This window comes from Talpa europaea, assembly GCF_964194135.1.
Source record: "Talpa europaea genome assembly, chromosome: 9".
In the NCBI taxonomy this organism is placed as follows: domain Eukaryota; kingdom Metazoa; phylum Chordata; class Mammalia; order Eulipotyphla; family Talpidae; genus Talpa; species Talpa europaea.
In genome coordinates, this window is record NC_140076.1 from 31,112,435 (window position 1) to 31,132,308 (window position 19,874).

A 19,874-nucleotide genomic window follows, 5' to 3' on the forward strand; every position below is an offset into this window, starting at 1 on the left:
CCAATCACTGAGATTGGAAGCATTAATTTTTAAACTCTTTATCTAGATAATAACATACATATGCAAAAGTATACAATTCCTAAGTATGATAATCAATAAATTATCACAATGAAACACCATGTAGCAATTACCCACATCAAGAAATAGAACATTTCCAGAAACCTGAAAATATCATCTTGTCCCTTTCCAAGGACTACTTCTTAGTCCTCTCTCCAAAGGTAATTCCCACCCTCCCTCATAACATCAGAGAGTAGTTTCTACTGTTCCTGGACTTTATATTAATGAAATCCTATGACATTATATTGTACCCATTTCTTTTACTCAACATTATGTTGCTTGTAGCTCATTCATTCTCACTGCTGGTAGTAATTCACAACAATCTATACACCCATTCTACTATTGAGAACATTTCAGATTGTTCCAGTTTTCAGCTATTACAAATAATAACGGTATTAACATTCTTGTACAAATTTTTTGGTATACACATACATACACATTTGAGGGAAGAGATACACCTAGCAAAGGGTCATAAGGAATGCATATACCTAATTTAAAAAGAGCTTAAATTTTCCAAGTGACTTATAGTCCTACCAACAGTGCATGAGTGTTCTAACAGCTCCACATATGTGTGGCAGGTCAATTTTGAAAATATTTTACACCATCTTGTCACACATTATTATTTAATAATGCATTCTTTTAAAATGAAGTATTTTGCTAATCTTTCTTCTTTATTGAATTTCTGAGTCCTAGAAATTCACTAAACTTAGGGAGTTAAGCTTACTTATGTGATAACTCCTGCCAATAGTAAAAGACAAAATGATATCAAGATTCCTTATACTCTAAATGTATTTTATACCACCAGTTATATGTTATTGCAAAATACAATCTTTCTTTTCTCTTCTCATAGCTCTTTGAAAGAAAGTGTTTGTGTGATACCTGGAGTGCCTATCTAACATCATCTATCCCCCAAGTCTACAGAAGATATGATGGGTTAGTCACTTATTTCTCTAGGAAACCACTTCCCTGCTGCTAAAGGAAATGATCTATGTACAATACAACCACTCTAGGTAAAAAAACAGATCTATAAAACTATCGGCATATACTAGCATGATTGCCAACTATATTTAATACTTCGCAATGCTTTGTTTATACTCCATACCAAATCATTAGAGTAACTCTAATATTATCTATAAATGTCAAGAAGGAGAAAAACAGTTCCAATCATAAGAGTTTTGCAATTATTTATTCCATTTTCTAAGAAATAAGCTTTTTTACCAAGGAGCTTTGGCATATTGTTAACACCTATACCTTAGCAGTATAATAGCAAGAGCTAAACTATCTAAAATAGTTCTACCCAAAGGTAGAACTATTTAATTCAGCTGTTTAAACAACTATGTGGCCAGGGCTGACATATCATTAGAGAGATGGGATTCAAGAGATCTGTAATCAGTATTCAGAAAACAAATCAAATATATTTTCTGACACTTCTAGAAAATATAAGAAGCTATATAAAACATCAATGTCACAAACAAAATAGTGGTAAGCATTTTAGCATTTGGTGTTACTAATCTAAAATTTGCCAAGTGCATATTATGTTCCAACCACAAACCCAAAAACATGCACTGAGTTCATACTTTATTCAAATACTACACAGGTACTAGGATATTGAAGGCCACCTGATTTCTCACTATGTAACATTGTTTGTTTAACAAATACTTTTACAATGCATACAATACAAGGCACTTGTTAAGTACTTTACAAACATAAACTCAATTAATTCTTAAAATAATTGTTCACATAAGAGTGTAGACCAAGAAAAGAAATTTCTACTTTTTGCTTTGTTGGAAAATAACTACCTCTACCCTGCCTGGGCTACCTCAAGAGGTTGGAATAGGTAGAACAATAATTCTTGTTCACTATGAACAAGCCTGGCGTGAAAAACAAACACCTGAAAAGAGATGACAGACAGAGCCCCTGTCATGTTTGCAAGTTGCAGGAAGAAGGAACATGATATAAAAGCCCCTCTGTGCCTTCATATCTATAAGGGTACATCTAGAATAAGAGATCCCAATAACCTGTTGTCCTTACATCTTCCCAAACATATACAACTATGGCTAAATTAGCTCAGTAAGATCAAGAAATTGCCTAGAACTTGAATGGTGCTTTTTTTCAATCAATTAATTAAGTTTGTTTGAAACCAACCTCCTTTAGTTAACTGACAATGTTAGAAATTACCTAGATGTTAATTTGCTTTTTTTTTAATTATGTATTCTTTCTGTGTACATAACTTACCTACATAAACCAAAGCCAAAAACCTTAAGGGTGGGGTACAGTCTCTCACAGAAATCTGATATTGGTCTCCTGGTCCTGAGTCTTCCTCATTTTGGCTCTGAATACCTTCTTTAATAGATTTCTCTTTTACTAAACTTTGAGTTTGCTTCATAACAGTAACTATTTCAGTCAGCAAAAGCCAGGATTTAAGCTCAGGTAGTCTAATTCAAGTTCATGCTCTTAAAGACACAAATTACTAGAAATACGTATATAAGTATAGTCAAAGCAACTAACCCCCTTTTTCTTTTCTATAATAAACCTGAGCTATACTTGACCTTTTGAGTTATGTCAGGGAACCAAAATTTTGGTCACTTATTTAGGGTAAGAAAAGTGTATGCAAAGGCTCAAAGAAAAGAAAAAGGCCTTTGCTACAGAGAATAAAAGTCTTTTCATTCAGTAGATAGAGAGATAGCCAGCTAGCTAGCTAGCTAGCTAGATAGATAGATAGATAGATATAGATATATATTTAATTAAAACAGTATGTCATCAATTTCATAAATATATTAAAAGGAAAACATGAATATATATATCTATTTTTGCTTCTTTTAAACAGTTTAGAACTGTAAAATCCAAAGAGAATAAAAATAGTTTGAACTTGTTCTCTATTCTTTAATCAAGAATGTAATTCAAATTCAAGTTTTTATCTGCCCATTTATTGAGTCTTTTTTACATATTATCTGAAAATACCAACAGTCAATTTCATTGTATTCCTCAGGAGAGGATGAAGAAATAAAAGAACTGTAAGGTCACTTAGTCAATTTCCTGCTTGGGCTTTTTATTTTCCCTGCAGTTCCCAGGGCTTTGCAGAGCTATAATAAAGACAGGTCTTGACTAGAATGCACCTTTTCCCCTCTATGATATAGATCACTTCTAGCAAAATGAAAAAATGCTGATGTCATTTGGGCTTTTTAAATTGAGATTATAATTAACATATGGTTGTTACAGATGCACCTCTACAAAAGGGAGAGGGGGGCTGACCAGGTGCCATCTTCTCCACACACCCCCCCTCGACTAATACACAACACTATGGACTACAAATCCCAGTTTGTTATGAACCAGACTTCCTAAATGGGAGGCAGCTGGGAAGGAGCAAAGTGGATATATAAACGGAAGGAGATGAACGAGAGGGAAGGGGACACATGGAAGGAGACATATGAAATGAGACAAATGAAGAAGAGACTTATGGAAACATTTGGAAGAGGCATGTGGGTAAGAAACACATAGGGAGGCTGCCCCTGGTCCTTGGCAGAGACAACCCAAAGTACATCTGGAAAAAATTCTAGCTCTGTAGCATAAAAATCACTTCAATCTCCAATCTCTCTAAACTCCATCTCAGTGTCTTTAAAGTGTAACTTACAGTATAACTGTAAGTGAAATAATATTAGCTCTAGATTATATTTTGTGTTATGTACTCAAGAATCCTTCTTTACCCCAGCAAACCACCACACCTGAAATGCCCATTAGAGTAAGTTTTGAGTATCCAGATAAAACTACAAAAAATGACTTAATAATGCATTACATGTGTACTCCTATACAATAACCCTAGAAGTCAACTTGCACTTGTGGCATTTTTCATAAGAGAAAAATGAGACCAAAGTTACCATATCAAAGTTACCAAGATTACACAGCTTGACAGTGCCACCATTCAAATCCTTCAAATCCCAAATAGGGTGAAAGGTATAATAATGGATGGTCATTCATCAACATAAAATAATGGATTCTTTGCTCAGAAAATAGCACATGGCATAATCTTGAGGAAAGAGGACACAAGACGGGTAAAGAAGGTTGATCTTAGGGAGATTTGCAGCTTGATGCCCATCCCAGGAAGAAAAGACTCTGGTGGGCTATTACCAGTGAGGAATAGCACGTGCAGTCATAACAATGAGAGGCCAAACCTAAAAGAGGGATGTTACTGGGAATGCTTCAATTATAAAAATTTCTATTTCTTTCTCTCCTAGAAGAGTAACTGCATAATAAACTTAGGTAGTGAAGAATGGGGAAACAGCCAAAAATCATCTGTTAAAATCCCTGCCTCTAACATTAATGTATTCCAAAACAATCTTGGAAAACAATCCAAACAGATTAAAGGAAGTATCAAATGTTGGTATGATTCCCATAATGGCACTGAGCACAAACTGAACTGCAACACCAATTTCACATAAAGCCATTTCAATCCCAATTCTTTCTAAACTCCATCCCAGTTTCTTTACATTCTTTCTGAACTGACATTTGTTTTCCACATTTTATTTTCTTTTAGATACTGCATACAATTTTCTTTTAAATACTGCATACAATTTTTGTCAAGACTTTGGCAAGTATTGGGACTAGTGTGATGAATTAAAGTATAATGTACTTAAAATCATCTGTGATCTGTCACTTATCAGGCCTGTAACCTTGGTCAAGTTATTTCACTGGAACATGAGACTCACGTTCCTCATTGCGAAAATGATGATAATGTCCTCTTCACAATAGGCTTATAAGCTTAAATAAACTTCAGAATTTGGTAACTTACAGCCCATGTTTAGCACAATGACTCTTGTACTAATATGAATTATGTATGTGAAATTGTGGTATATATTCTAAAGTGCTATAAAAGTGGCAATATTATCATTACTGACATATCATATTAAAGTTGTATCCTCTTAACTGTAAAAATACCCAAACTTAACAGAGCCATTTGAGAACCAAATGAAAAGCACACATGAAAAATACTTAGCACAAAGCAGGCTCTCAATAAACGTTTGCTTAAAAATCTGTAAGTGAAACTCCCAATGAAGCCAGGGAAATTTAGAATATCATCTAATCCAGACTATTACGTTACTGCAATATTTACATATAATAACCCTTCATTCATAATACCAAATAGTATGTGGTACATTAAAAGCATCACTTATTAATGTTTTGAGTCCAAAGGACCTCATACAACGTTATTAGAGGCAATATCATGTGACTTCCCCTTGCAGGATGTTAGTTTTAGTATATATTAAAACAGATATACAAACATACAATTCATATATATATGTGTGTGTGTCTATTGCTTTCAGTATATCTATAAAAATATCCTTTAATATCTGCACATGACATAAAATTGATTCTAATAAAGAATATATCACAATCTTTTTACTATTTACAAAATTTACATTTCACTATTTTTCAAAATCTTTAAACAAATGTTTAATTTTTATAGCCCACTTACTCAGATAGTGTGAGTGTGTGTGTGTGTGTGTGTGTGTGTGTGTATATATATATATATATATATATATATATATATATATACTCACACCTTTACTGGTTTTATCTTTTTTCATGGCTCTTGCCATAGTTCTTGCAGAGTCAAATCTCAAATTTCTAACTGCATCCTCATCAAGTCTTCTCACATATTCCATTACTACCTCGAAATCAACATACCTAAAATAAACCTATCTTCCCCACGATAAAACCATTTATTTTACGAAGCCCACAGTTTAAAAACTCAGCCTTTTTTGATCTTTTTCTCTCTCCTCTCTGGAACTTCACTTACCTTGAAAGATTTTCTCAGGCTTAGATATTTAAATACGTTTGCTTAATAATGAGCATTCATAATATTGATAGAGCAACTTCTATTCCTTCATCATATCCAGTCATCAAGACTATCTACTTTGAAATATCACCATTGTCACCACCTATCTGAGCTCTTCTCACTTAAATCCTCAAGTTTTTTGTATTATCTAATTTCTTAACCATCTGGGACAATGATCAATAAAAAAAACCTTCCCAAAGTCTGTTCCCACCTGGCATAGGAGCTCCCAAAGCACAAAAACTACTTTTCACCAGTTTGGAATACCAGAAGAGTTCACTTCATTCAGTTTCCTCAAGCCCACCTTCCAACATGCTCCTCCAACCTAATGAATCTTTATGATTCCCTTAGCATTCTCTAAGAATAACTGATACAAATTCCACACTGCCATCTCGACTTTTTATACCTGTCTAACCACTCTGCTACCCAATCTAGCCCCCTATCTCCTAACACAAAAATGATCTCTAGGACCTCACTTCTTATAAATGCTCTTCAATGCTCCTATTACTCTTTATTAAATGTTCACCATTGCTTCCCTACTCTAAAACCTGGCTCTCTCGATGGCACTATTTCTCTTACGGTCATCTTAAGAAGTGACTCATTTTTTCCTACCCTAAGATCTCTGAAATGAGAGAAGGAATGGTATTATCAGTTCTGTGTTTGCTTGCAGATTATTATTACGCCACCCTTTTCCAAAAAAAGCAACCCCCTTGGGTGGCCAAGCTATGAAAACAAACTACCCCTTCCCAGCTGACAGTGAACCACTATAGAATTCCTGGCTACTTCTTCACTAAGTTCTGGAAATAAATGATGAATAAGGCAAATATAAAGAATGTTGAGCGGGACATATTGAGTTAAAAAAGTATTAAAATTAATTTCACCTGTCTTTTATATTTTAATGTGACTAGTTGCAAATTTAAAATTGTACATATGGAATGCCAAGGTAGAGATTTCATTCCAAAGCCTAGTCTTGAATGGAATCAAGTTGAAATATGAGTTTGGAATTCAAATTCAACTGTAACCTCCACCTCTCTAACTTTGACAATTTCTATTCTTCCACCAGATATATTCTATCTTCTATCTATACTTATTCTATTTCTGAAAAACAGACATACTTAGTAACTCCTAAATATACCGCATGCATTTGTGCCTTAAATATCTATAATACTCTCTTCTAATACTTCTCACCCAAAAACAGTCTTTCCTGTCACAAGGTGTAGAATTCTTCAAAATATTTGCTCTCTCTCCCTATGGCATGATTACATACCCCATTCTGTTAACATCAGGTTTGCTATAAGATTTAAACAGAAATGTGAGAAGTGGCATGTGTCACTTTCAACTGAAAGCTTTAATATGAACCAATGCTTCATTCTAATATGCTCATTTTCTCTTTCATAAGACCAGAAATGTCCCAGATAGAACCTACTGCATTAGCCTTTTTCTTGACATGAAATTTTTATTTCACTTTCTTATCCCAAAAAGAAGGCTCCGGGCCTCCCCGCTGGCGCAGCGGTTGAGCGCTGGGTTGCGAAGCTGCCCGCGGCCTCTGCGGCGCCGGTTCGATCCCCGGCTGCTCCCCGGCCATCAGAGGAGGGTCCCACATGGCGCGCAGACCTCTCCTGCCGCCCGCTGCTCCCCTCAGCAGTGTACTTCAGTCCTTCTGCCTGCTCTGCTCCCCGCTCTGCCTCTGGTGAATTCTCTCACCCTCCCACGCTTCTGACTGTACCCAGTGCTTGTATAAATAAATAAATAAACAAAAAAATTAATAAAAAAAAAATCTAAAAAAAAAAACAAACAAACAAAAAGAAGGCTCCACTAAACACGTATCTGATAAATTAACACATATATGAAAAAAATGGTCACTAGCTTTGTTTGGAGTGTCAAGTGGACAAAAAGAAAATGGTTTTACCTTTGGTTTACATAATCAGTCTATGGAAAAGCACCATATCCCTAAGTCAGTCACATTTATTTGTACTCTTAAGTCTGTCCTAGCTCTGAGTCATGGTCACAGAGGCTGTGGGCAGAGTAATTAACTGTGAAGGGCTGGTGTATTAGAGACAAAAGGACAACCACCTTCTACCTTTCGCCTTAATGCTTTGGCTAATAGGGTATGCATTAAAAGAAGGTAAGAACCTCAAGTTTCCTATGCCCCTACTTTTTGTATGGAAGTCAATTTAAGTTTTAAAAATCTTATTATAACTAAGAAAATAATAATTATGTTACTGTCCTAAAACCCAAAGAAATCAATGTGGAGGGAAATGACAGGTTTTCCTCATAAGCCCAGTCTGACAATTTATTCACCCAATACTGTCTTATGCCTAATATAAATTTCCTTATGATCTTGTAAGGAAAAAATTGCAAAATAAGGAAAGATATACACAAAATCACTTGAAAATTAAGAATGTGATAAATATAGTCCAAATAAAATTAACACATAATTTAAGCAACATGAAAATTATGTTTATTTAAATTCTACACAACTACATTTTTTTCAAAATTAAAAACTTGCAAGGCAAACATAAAGATAACTTCACAATTATGAAGTATGGTGACTCCCTGATGCACCCAAGGATTACTTTACTTTCGTAAATAATAGTTTTCTCAGATTCAGTAAATGTGACTAAATGATGGATTTTCAACCTGATTTATCATTTTAACTGCAGTATTCAAAAATCAAATATGATTATTCAGATTTATGTATTTTTAAATTATATTTTCCTGGACTAATGCCTCTCCTTGGTACTAAATATTCATAAAACCCAAGAAAGTTGGAAATCATAAGTAGCACACCCATTTTAGACATGTAACACCTAAGAACCAGGAGATCTCTATATGTCTGACAGACAGATTATAGTCAAGCAATAAAAAAGAATTTTTTAAAAGGGAAAGAAAAAAGGAAACAAAGATGTAGGTTTATACAGGTCAATTTCTTGTACTCAATGAGAAAAATAAGCCCATAGAGGAAATATGAGGAAATCTAGAAATAAAAAGTTTACAGATTTTACTAATTTCTAGTTTCTTTAAAAAGAAAAGGGATTGATATATATTAAAATCATCAATATGTAGACATTTAGCTTGCTATGACAGAAAGAAAAAGAATGTATCCTGACTACACGTTACCATTTTTTGGAATCCAATTTGATTGAAACTTCTAAACTTTCATAGTATGAATTGCACAGAACAGATGCCCCACTAAATAAGAGTGCTTTTGCCATCTTAATACAAGAAATCTCATTCTCATATCTTAAGAGAATAATATGCTTTCACGGGTGGTTGGCAAATTTTCATAACCTGAATAAGAAATGACTTTAAAATTCTGTATCTTAACAAATTTTTACTTATTACATTTCAACAAGATGACAGCATTCTAAGTTCACTAAAAACAACTTTTGCTGAGTTCAAAGAGCAAGGATGTATGTATGATAAAGAAACTTTTTTCTTCCCTCCCCTTCCAGCCAAAAATTAATTTGACCCCTGGAATAATCTAGCTCACTAATGAGTTCCGTTCTAAGAACATACTACTTAAGATTTCAATTAAAAAATATATATAATATCTCAATTATCTATTGAGTTCCTTAACTGAAGACACTCACTCAATTTAAAAACATAACTGATCAATAAAAATCTCCCAGTAGCAGAAAAGGCATAATCAGTGAAACACAACTTAAAATTGGCAGCAACTCTAGCAAATATTGATGCAAAGGAAAGTAAATTCCTCTGTTAAGACCTTATTAAATCAACTTCTAGGAAGTAATTCTTTTAAAATTGCTATACAAATCAAAACAGTAAGGTATCAACATAAAAACAGACATACAGGTTTATGGAAGAGAACAAAAAAATCCAGAAACAAAGCCACCCAATTAATGACAACAACTAATTTACAACAAGGAAGCCAAGATTATACAATGAATAAAAAGTAGTCTCTTCAATAAACAGTGGTGGGAAAACTGGACAACCACACAAAAAGAATGAAACTGGACCACTATTACATACCAACATAAAAATTAATTCAATATGGACAAAAGACTGGAGATTGTATGGCCTGAAAACATAAAACTCCTAGAAAACTTAAGTAGTGAGGTCCATGATGTTAGTCTTGGAGATGATTTTTTTTTTTTTCGAGGTTGACTTTTGGTGTCAAAAATATAAACAAAGGGCCTCCCCGGTGGCGCAGCGGTTGAGCGCTGGGTTGCAAAGCTGCCCGCGGCCTCTGCGGCGCCGGTTCGATCCCCGGCTGCTCCCCGGCCACTGGGGGAGGGTCCCACATGGCGCACAGACCTCTCCTGCCGCCCGCTGCTCCCCTCAGCAGTGTACTTCGGTCCTTCTGCCTGCTCTGCTCCCCGCTCTGGCTCTGGTGAATTCTCTCACCCTCCCGCGCTACTGACTGTACCCAGTGCTTGTATAAACAAAACAAACAAATAAATAAATAAAAACATGCAAAAAAATTAAAAAATAGATATATAAACAAAAACTGCACCAAACTAAAAAGCTTCTGCACACCAAAGGAAACCATCAACAAAATGAAACGGAAACCTACTAAGTGGGAGAAGATATTTGCAAAACATGGAATGATAAGAAAAGCCCATGTCCTATTCACACACATTTATAAAATTGCTCTCTTCTGACACCTGGCATAGTTATATCATCAGAGAGGCCTTTTAAACGTATCAAAGCTGCATGTCTCAAGGAACAGCAGGCATCAATTGATCCAGTGAATTGGTTAAGAGACTTTCTACTTTATCATATGCATTATATACATTCCCCACAACTCTAATTGTGTAAACGAGCAGTATCACCATTTTAAACATGAATAAAATCAGGTCTTACAAGAGCACTGAAGAGACAGACACCTCCAAAGGAAGTTTGTTCATCCACAGTTCACTAACTGTACTTGCATCATAGTTAACTAAGACATTTTGTTTGTAACATGTCCAGAGTTTCTCCTTTTTATTCCCTTTGTATCAACAGCCTCAGCTTTCAAAACTTAAATTCAAATATTTAAACATAACATTTACGGATAAAAAATGTTTTCATTCAATTGGCCCTAAAATTCTTATTGAATGCCTACCATGGAACAAGCTACATATTTTTGTACATACATGTGTTGCTATTTTACTCTCTAGTATACAGCACCAGTTAAGATGAGTACATAGAAATGGCTAAGATGAGAAACTTTGTTAACCCCATGACTATTAGAAACAAAGGTGTACTGTTTAATAAATTCACTGTTTGAAAATTAAGGTATGTACTTCATCTTCCTCTGAGAAAGAAAATTTTATGTTAGTTTAAGTTCTACTGTTTGAGAATCCCTTCTGTCAGTAATGAGATCTTATATCCAAGATACAAATCTAAGAAGCAGAGTAGGGCAGAGCACCAACGGATTTAAAACCAATAGACTTGGGTTGTAGTTATAGCTCTACATCTATCACTGTGTAGCCTTAGCTGCTCCATCTAATTTTTCTGAACTTCAAATTTTTCATATGCAAAACTGAAATATATATACCACTTGCAGGAATTTTGCAAGTATTAAACAAGAAACATGTAGGATGCCTGATAGAAAGGAATTAATCTCCAAATGGCAAAAGACTGGCTTATGAAATAACTTTGTTTTTTAAAGGTCATTGCTTGTTCATTATTTGGTTATTTTTCTCGCTCCACTTCAAGGCAGAATATAATTATGATTATGAATGGGAACCAGAAAACTTAGATTATAATTCTAGCTCCTCTTCTTGCTAGCTATGTGACACTGGTTAAGACCCTTAAGGGACTCTAACATTCAATATAACAATCTACAACCTTATCTGTGCTTTTTTTTTTAAGTTCAAGAATGGGAAAAAAAAGCTGGCTTTGGAATCAAAAAGAACTGCTTCTCAGTCACATGGTAAGTTAATCAATCAATCTCACTTGAACCTTCCTATGTAAACTTGTATTATTTCTTCAGATCTACTCTGAAGCAAAATGAGAAAAATTAGGTAAACAAAATAACTACTCAGAAGATAAAAGGACATAACAGACAGCTGACCAAGTAATTCGGGGGCTAAAATTTGCTTTGAACCTGTTCTTAGATGTTATTAGATGAATACTTTCCATCACAGTAGTCATACTTCGAAGATTTAAGACTCTTCAATGTAACCTCATTACTAAAAAATAGGTTTGTTTTTTTTTTAACCTGGGTTTCTGGGATAAACATTATCACTTGTAATAACTTTCAAATATTTGTGTGTTTACACATGGCATGCATTTTTATGAAAAAGAATTGTCTTTTCATCAGCTAGTCAAAGGAATCTAAGATTCCAGAAATGTTTAAGAACTAATGGGAGAGGGGGGAGGAAGAGGATAAAGTCTTTAGCTTTTTTGATAGATGAGCAAAACCAGCAATATTCTGAATAAGCTTTATTCTCTCACCCCACAACAATCGTGTGTACACATTTCTCTCTGACTTCCATTTTTCTTCTCTACTCCCAGGCCCTCTGCCTACCACTTTCACTGGGATAATTCCTTCTCATCAATTCTCAGTCCACAGGACCTTTCTCCAGGAAGTTTTATTAAACTATTACTAACACTATCATTAGGCTGTGGGGTATCCATTCACTGGCCTCAGAATTTTGTCTGTCTATTGTCATCTCTGAACATTTCTGATCTCATCTAATCCTGGAAGCTAAGCAGGATCAGGCCTGGTTAGGACTTTGATGGGAGAATTTTGTGTACAACTCTATTATTGTCTGGATGATAAGTTTATAACTCTATCTCCTCCACTGTGATGGGAACTCCTTGAAGACAGAAACTTTAATACATCTCTGAATTTAAAGAATTTAATATAATCCCTCAATAAATATTTTTAAATAAATATTATAAGTGACTATCATAGTCTATAATATAATGATTTTTTAACTGAAGTAACATTTCATTATAATAGTATATAAGTTTCAGGTGTGCATTATTAAAAATCTACATGTATGTATAGCATATTAAGGCTTTCTTCCACAAAGCCATGACACAGAGATTAATATAATTAGTGACTCTAAGACTCATCAAAAATGGACAAAATGTACTTGTTGGCAGATTGTTTATCCCACTCCCTTCCCCAAAACAGTCATTCCCCATTCCCTTCCTCCATAACATTGTTGAAAGCCTTCATTTAGGAATCTCCAATCCTATATAAAAACTTTCAATCCTGTATAAAATTTTAAGATACATTTTTGTGCTTGCTTTTACTGCTTTCCTTCAATTGACATGCAAGTATCTTATTTTGAAAGCCTATTTAGAGATTCAAAATTTCACAATCAAAGGTTCTCAAAAATTTATGACAAATATAAACATTTCCTTTAGAGTTTTAAGAATATCTTCTATGAGACCTATCAAATAAATGGGAAATATGAAAAGTAAACATATCCCCACACAGTGAACACCATCAATGAATAATTACAAGCTTTCACACTTGTAAGAATTTTTTATAATCAAAAACATAGAATTCAGGTAAGAGTGAATTTTTTCTTTAATCGATATTAAAAGTAACATCTACTCCTGGGCTTAAATTTAACAATTAATAAAATTATTCTGGAATGCACATAAGACTGTGCTGTTAAGAGTATATATGCAAAATATTGATATCTTTCTGATCTTTATGCATGTAACTCTCTAGTATCTCTCAATGAAAGTGACACTGAAGAAAATTCAACATCATAGATCTCAGATATACAGACATTATCAGCGCATCTTAGAAGAAACAAGCACATAAGCTTCATGGGGAAAGAAGTGTTTCCTGTCCTAAAACTTTTGGGAACTTTAATACTATGCTCACTGTTTTTACAGAAACTTAAAGGTGACAAAAACTAATCTGAAGTTTTAAAAATATGTCTTAAAAAGGGATAAAATTATTTAAGGCCACATTCCCTTTTCCATAACTCCAAAATCCCTAATCTCTTAAAAAAAAAAAAAGTATTTTTCATAACTCTGGTGTCAAAACTAATTTGTCACCAAACCTTAATCTAGATTGATGTGAACAAAGTCTACTCAGAACTTTTATTCAATTATTGTAAATGTGATATTATGTGTTTGATTATAAGGAACTTGTCCTATAACCCACTGAAGTATAATATGCTATCTCATCTTTCCATGATAAAAAATTCTGAATTCTATGGGGCCTCCCCGGTGGCGCAGTGGTTGAGCGCTCGGTTGCGAAGCTGCCCGCGGCCTCTGCGACGCCGGTTCGATCCCCGGCTGCTTCCCGGCCACCGGAGGAGGGTCCCACATGGCGCGCAGACCTCTCCTGCCGCCCGCTGCTCCCCTCAGCAGTGTACTTCTGTCCTTCTGCCTGCTCTGCTCCCCGCTCTGGCTCTGGTGAATTCTCTCACCCTCCCGCGCATCTGACTGTACCCAGTGCATGTATAAACAAAACAAACAAACAAATAAATAAATAAACATGCCTCTATAAAATAAATAAATAAATAAAATAAAAAAAAATAAAAATTCTGAATTCTGAAATACATTTGCATCATGACTGCCATATAAGGAAACATAAATCTAAATTTACTCTTCTTTTAAAAGTAATTTAAATAGCTAGCTTTCAGGGAAGGGCACACACACACACACACACACACACACCCCAATTAATTTACCATTGCTTTAAGAATGTAAAATACTGTGCATTTTCCATCTCTAATTCTCACTAGAAAATTAGGAGTTACTATACCCAATTTATAAACAAGAAAACTAAATCCAAAAAGCCTTAACTATTTTTGCCCAACTACTAACAAAAGACAGAAAATATTCTAATTTCTAAGACTTTGGAAAATTTCAAGATTCTATCTGCAAATGATTTCAGATACCTTGAAGCTGCTTTTGTAAAAATACTCATGTACTTCACAGAGAAGGGAAGGTGTTCAGGGCACAGGCCACTTTAAGAGTCTGTAGCATTCTAAAATTTCTGATCAATATGAGCTGACACAAAAGGAACATACTGGGCAATATAGGAAAACAAATTATTTTACCAGTTAATTAAAAAAAAAAACTCTTTTGTGATAGCTGAAGATGAGGAAGAAGAATCTGAGAAACTGAAGCAGGTACAATCTAGCCTGAAATTAATAGTCTACGTATGGCTAACTTTAAGGGGTTTTATTATTACTAATAGTTAAATTAATAGTTAAACTACCCTAGAGATATCCCCATTTAACAGATATGGAAACTGAGGATTAGAAAAATATGAGTTCAAGGTCCACTTCTAAAAAGTTGCAGAAAAAGATTTAAACAAGGATCTAAGCCTCAGTTCTCAGTTCTTCTTCCTTCACCTGGCTAACATATGCTTAGCTTAAAATAAAATTTCCTACAGAGCAGGAATTTTCACCATGATTATTATTTCTTTAGAATGTAACATTCAGAATTCAAAAATAAAGCCAAATAATGGATCTGGAAAATGTAAAAAAAAAAAAAAACCCACACTCTAATATTAAATATTTGCAGATCTTAAACAAGTCGTTTTAACTTCTCTGTGCTAAAACTTCTTCACATATAAAAGAGATAATATCTTCGAGAGTAGTTATGACATGGAAGTTTGTTAAAATATATAAAGCACTAAAGGACTGATCACAAAAATCTGCAAAGAGCTGATGAGACTCAACAACAACAAAGAAAATAATCCAGTCAAAAAATGGGCAGAAGAGCTAAAAAGAAACTTCTCTGAAGAGGAAATGCAAATGGCCAACAGGCATATGAAAAAATGTTCAACATCACTTGTAATCAGGGAAATGCAAATCAAAACTACCATGAGATACCATCTTACACCAGTGAGAATGGCACATATTAAAAAAACTAGCAACAACAAATGTTGGCGAGGGTGTGGAGAAAAAGGAACTCTTCTGCACTGTTGGTGGGAGTGCAAACTGGTCCAACCACTATGGAGAGCTGTGTGGAGATTTCTGGATCTACTAAACATAGAGCTTCCATATGATCCAGCAATTCCACTCCTAGGTATTTACCCAAAGGACACAGAAACATCAATTTCAAAGAACACCTGCACCCCTATGTTTATAGCAGCACTGTTTACAATAGCTAAGCTTTGGAAACAGCCCAAATGCCCAAAAACAGATGACTGGATCAAGAAGATGTGGTACATATACACCATGGAATATTACTCAGCATTCAAAAAAGATAAACACATGCAATTTGCAGCAACATGGATGGCGCTGGAAGGGATCATGCTCAGCGAAATAAGCCAAAAAGAAAAAGAAAAATACCGGATGGTCTCACTCATAGCAGGAATCTAGAAAACTTAAATAAGGGACCAGGAAAATGAATAACTATAAGAAAGTGAAAATCAAAATCAACAAAAAACTATGAACCAGAGACACTTTTGGGGGGGGTGGGTGGCGGGAGGGGAGGGATTGGGGTCAAAATGGGGGGGTTGCAATTGTATGGGGAATACAAAAATAAAATTTATTATTTAAAAAAAATATATATAAAGCACTTAGGTACAATATCTAGCACAGAATAAACTTCATAAATGTTAATTATAGCCATTGAGATGAGCAATCACTAGATGGCCATATTTTGTCAGGTGACTCTAATCAGCTACCTGGACACCTAACCCAAAGGCACTCAATCTAACACTGACTTGTGATCTATGTCATGACCTGGTAAGAAAAGACGATGTATCTAAACCAGATTCTCTCTCTTGTGGTTCAGAAATTAAATAGTTTGATTGCTGCTTTCATCGATGCTCTATCATCAAGGTTACCAGCAATGCTAAATCTGTCGCTAAATCTAGTTTTACAGTCTTCCTTTTTACATTACTTGTCAAGTATTCAATCCACTGAGTATGTCATGCATTAATTGGACACTTTATTTTTGACCCTCTTACCTCCTCTGTTGTGCTTTCTTGTCTTTTGGAAGGCACTAAAATATTGCCGCTACTCAACACTTGATCTCAGGCCTATCCTCCCCACTCCTCACTCTCCCCCGAGGCAACTACATACATGCTTTGGAATTCATTAATTATCTCTCTGCCAACTCAGATTTTTCTTGTGAATTCAACTGCCTTGTCAATCTCTCCATTTACTTGAAGGTCTCAAAGATACTTTAGACATATGTCCAAAACCAAACTCATAATCATCCCTCCCAAACCTAGTCAACATTCCATCCACTGCTCCCTCTATTTATAGTGACACCACCAAATACCCACATCTCTCACTAGTCCTATTAATTTTATCTCGAAATATTGCTCTCCATCTCTACTGCTATCTTCTAACAAGTTTTTCTATTTCTATTCCTGTATCTTCTGTAGCCTCCACAGTGCATCCAGTTTGTTTTTACTTTTTTTTTTTTGATGAGTCTAGTCATTTTCAGTGGTTGCCTATTATTCTTACTTTTTTTTTAAAGATTTATTTATTTATGCATACAAGAACTGGGGTATAGGCCAGAGGCGCTGGGAGTGAGAGGATTCACCAGAAACAGAGTGGGGAACAGAACAGACAGATTAACTGAAATACACTGCTGAGGGGAGGGGAGGGTGAGCCAGGAGAGGTCTGCTGCACCATGTGGGTAGCTCCCTGGCCAGGGATTGAACTCATGCTGCAGTGGCTGCAGATAGCTTCACAGGTTGCATCTTAACCCCTTGTGCTTGATTATATCGTAGCCTATAAGGCTCTGAAAAATCTGCTTTAGTTTTCCTCTTTTTTCCTCCTATTGCCCTACATTACTGTTACACTTTTCTCCTTTCAGTTCCCCTAACATAACACAGCATGTTTCCTCCTACCTTAGAGTCTTTTACATGCTTTCTCTCCACTTGGACCACTCTTTGCCCTTCTCTTTATTTTTCACTCCCTAGTTTATCTTGGCAAAAATATCATTTCCTTGGAGTAAGCTTCTTGACTTTCTAGACAATATCAGGTCATTGTTATTCATTTAGGAAATGGTTATTAATAATTTTATTAATAAACTATTTAGTAATACATGCCAGGTTTCTAGACGTGGGATTGATAAGTACAACAGATATTTGCCTTCATGGAGTTTACATTCTAGTGGAATAGGTAATAAGCACTAAAAATAATAAATTGATTAAATAAATATGTTGAAAGTGGTAATTCTAGGGGGGAAATAAAAGAACAAGGAAAATGAATCAGAAGTAGGAAGTTTCCAGGGCCTAACTTGGTGGCTGCCATACAGTTAGCACTCAAATATTTGTTGAGTGGATGAATGAAAGGAACAGGCATTTTCAAGTTATGAGAGGGCCAAAACTATAAAATGAGTAGAGGTGGAATAAAATGAGTACTTGGTGCAAGTAACAGAGATGCCAAGAAAGAAAGGAAAATATGCAGGTCTTCAAGAGATAATGGTCTGAGTCATTCCTGATGTTTTAATACAGTTCCCAGTTACAGCCACTGTATGGTCATACCATAACCACCATCACCCACCCCTGCCCCCAAGGGCTGTATAATTCAAGCGGGCCACTTTTATAACCATAACATCTAATCAGGACACATACAAGGCTATGTATGCCACTTCCACCACCCATCACCACTCATATCTCCAAAACCTGTGCTTTTTTACATACGGATGTCACTAGGATTGAGGCTCCAATTCCCAACCCCTTTTAGGGACAAACTCCTTCCCAATACACAGGAGTATAAAAACCCTTGCTTTCTTCTATGACCCTGTAAGGCACTTAAGTCACTGTCTTCCCAAGCCCAGCCATACCCACATGAGGGACTCTCAGAAATAGGATCTTGGGTTTTCCTTCCTGTCAGTCTCCCTGAACCTCAAAGACTATCTCCCACCCAAGATATCTAGATTCCTTCTGTAATTCTGAATGACCTTCAAGATCCTTGATTGCATATAATCTCACCTCAGGCTCCAGCCTCCTTTGATAGGGTTGTAAAGGATTGCAGCTCTGGGAGTCCCTTCAAGCCTCTTTCCTTTTTAGAACCCTATGAGGTTTTGTATACTTTTTCTCTGTAACCTAAAGGCAGTAAACTTCCCCAAAACACAAATAATGGGTGCACAGGATTGCCTGATATTAAAGTAACACTTCCCACATACACCTGTCTCCTAAAATGAGACCCTCCCTCTTCTCAAAAGATGCCCCTTTAGGGGGCCCTCCTGCATTCCCATAAAACTAGCACAACCTCTCCATGATTTAGCCAACCCCGAGGATCAGTCCAATTACAGGTGCTTTTCAGGAATGGGATCCTGTCTCTTCCCTAAAGTGTCAGCCTTTTCGGGGCCCATGCTCACTCAGAAGTGTGCAAATTCCCCCATACACAAATGGGCCAGCAGGTCTGAGGTCTCTGCCAGCCACTCAGCGGGGTACGAACCTCCCTTGAACTCTGACCCCGAGGTCAAAGCCCCACCGCGCAAACACGCAGGGCTGCCACCTCAGTTGTAGGGCCATACCCAAGTCCCCTGTCCCCTCGGGCCCAGGACGGGTGTGCTGCCTCAGTGCTTCCCCCTGAACAACCGCCCCCACAGACCTGCCTCAGGCGCCGTCTGGCTTCGTTCCGCCATTTTTGTTGTCCCTCCGCCTGTGAGCCCACGCGAAAATCGCGGGGCAGTAGGGAGCCGGCAATGGGATCAGCAGGCTGACAGAAGCTTCCTCTGTAAGACGCGGCGCGACGGTTCCCAAGGCAACGGGCTGCCGGCGTGCCGGCGGCCGTCGCGCGGCGGGGGACGAGGGGCGGGCTTAGAGGGCGCGTCGTCCTAGGCCCCGCCCCCTCGACGCGAGCCCGCTCCCAGTCCAGGCGCCCGCGGCGCTGAGGCTCCGCGGCGCTTTTCCCACGCGACGAGCCTCGGGCTCCTGGCAACTGAGCATGCTCGGCCGCCTCTGGGGCTACGGAGCCGGCATTCTCAGACCAAGGAGCTGGAAGGTTCCTCGTGCTGACCTCAGCGCTGCATGGGCTGGCTTTCCTGTGATTGGGGTTCAACTTTGGAGACTTGGGATAGATTTCTTGATTTCTTTCCCCTATGCCAACCCCGCCAGCCCCCGTGTGCCTGGCCC

The 19,874-nt window shown here is 36.6% G+C and overlaps 1 protein-coding gene across 2 annotated transcripts in view; it reads right to left on the reverse strand.

The window, feature by feature from the left end:
* Positions 1–19,384, reverse strand: part of AGBL4 (AGBL carboxypeptidase 4) — a gene marked incomplete at both ends in the record, with an annotated part of 969,197 nt that extends 949,813 nt beyond the window's left edge. For both annotated transcript variants that reach the window (XM_084242049.1, XM_084242048.1), the window contains one exon: positions 19,351–19,384. In XM_084242049.1, the coding sequence (XP_084098175.1) occupies positions 19,351–19,384 (34 nt within the window). The remainder of the gene's footprint in view (positions 1–19,350) is intronic.
* Between the last annotated feature and the right edge of the window lie 490 nt (positions 19,385–19,874).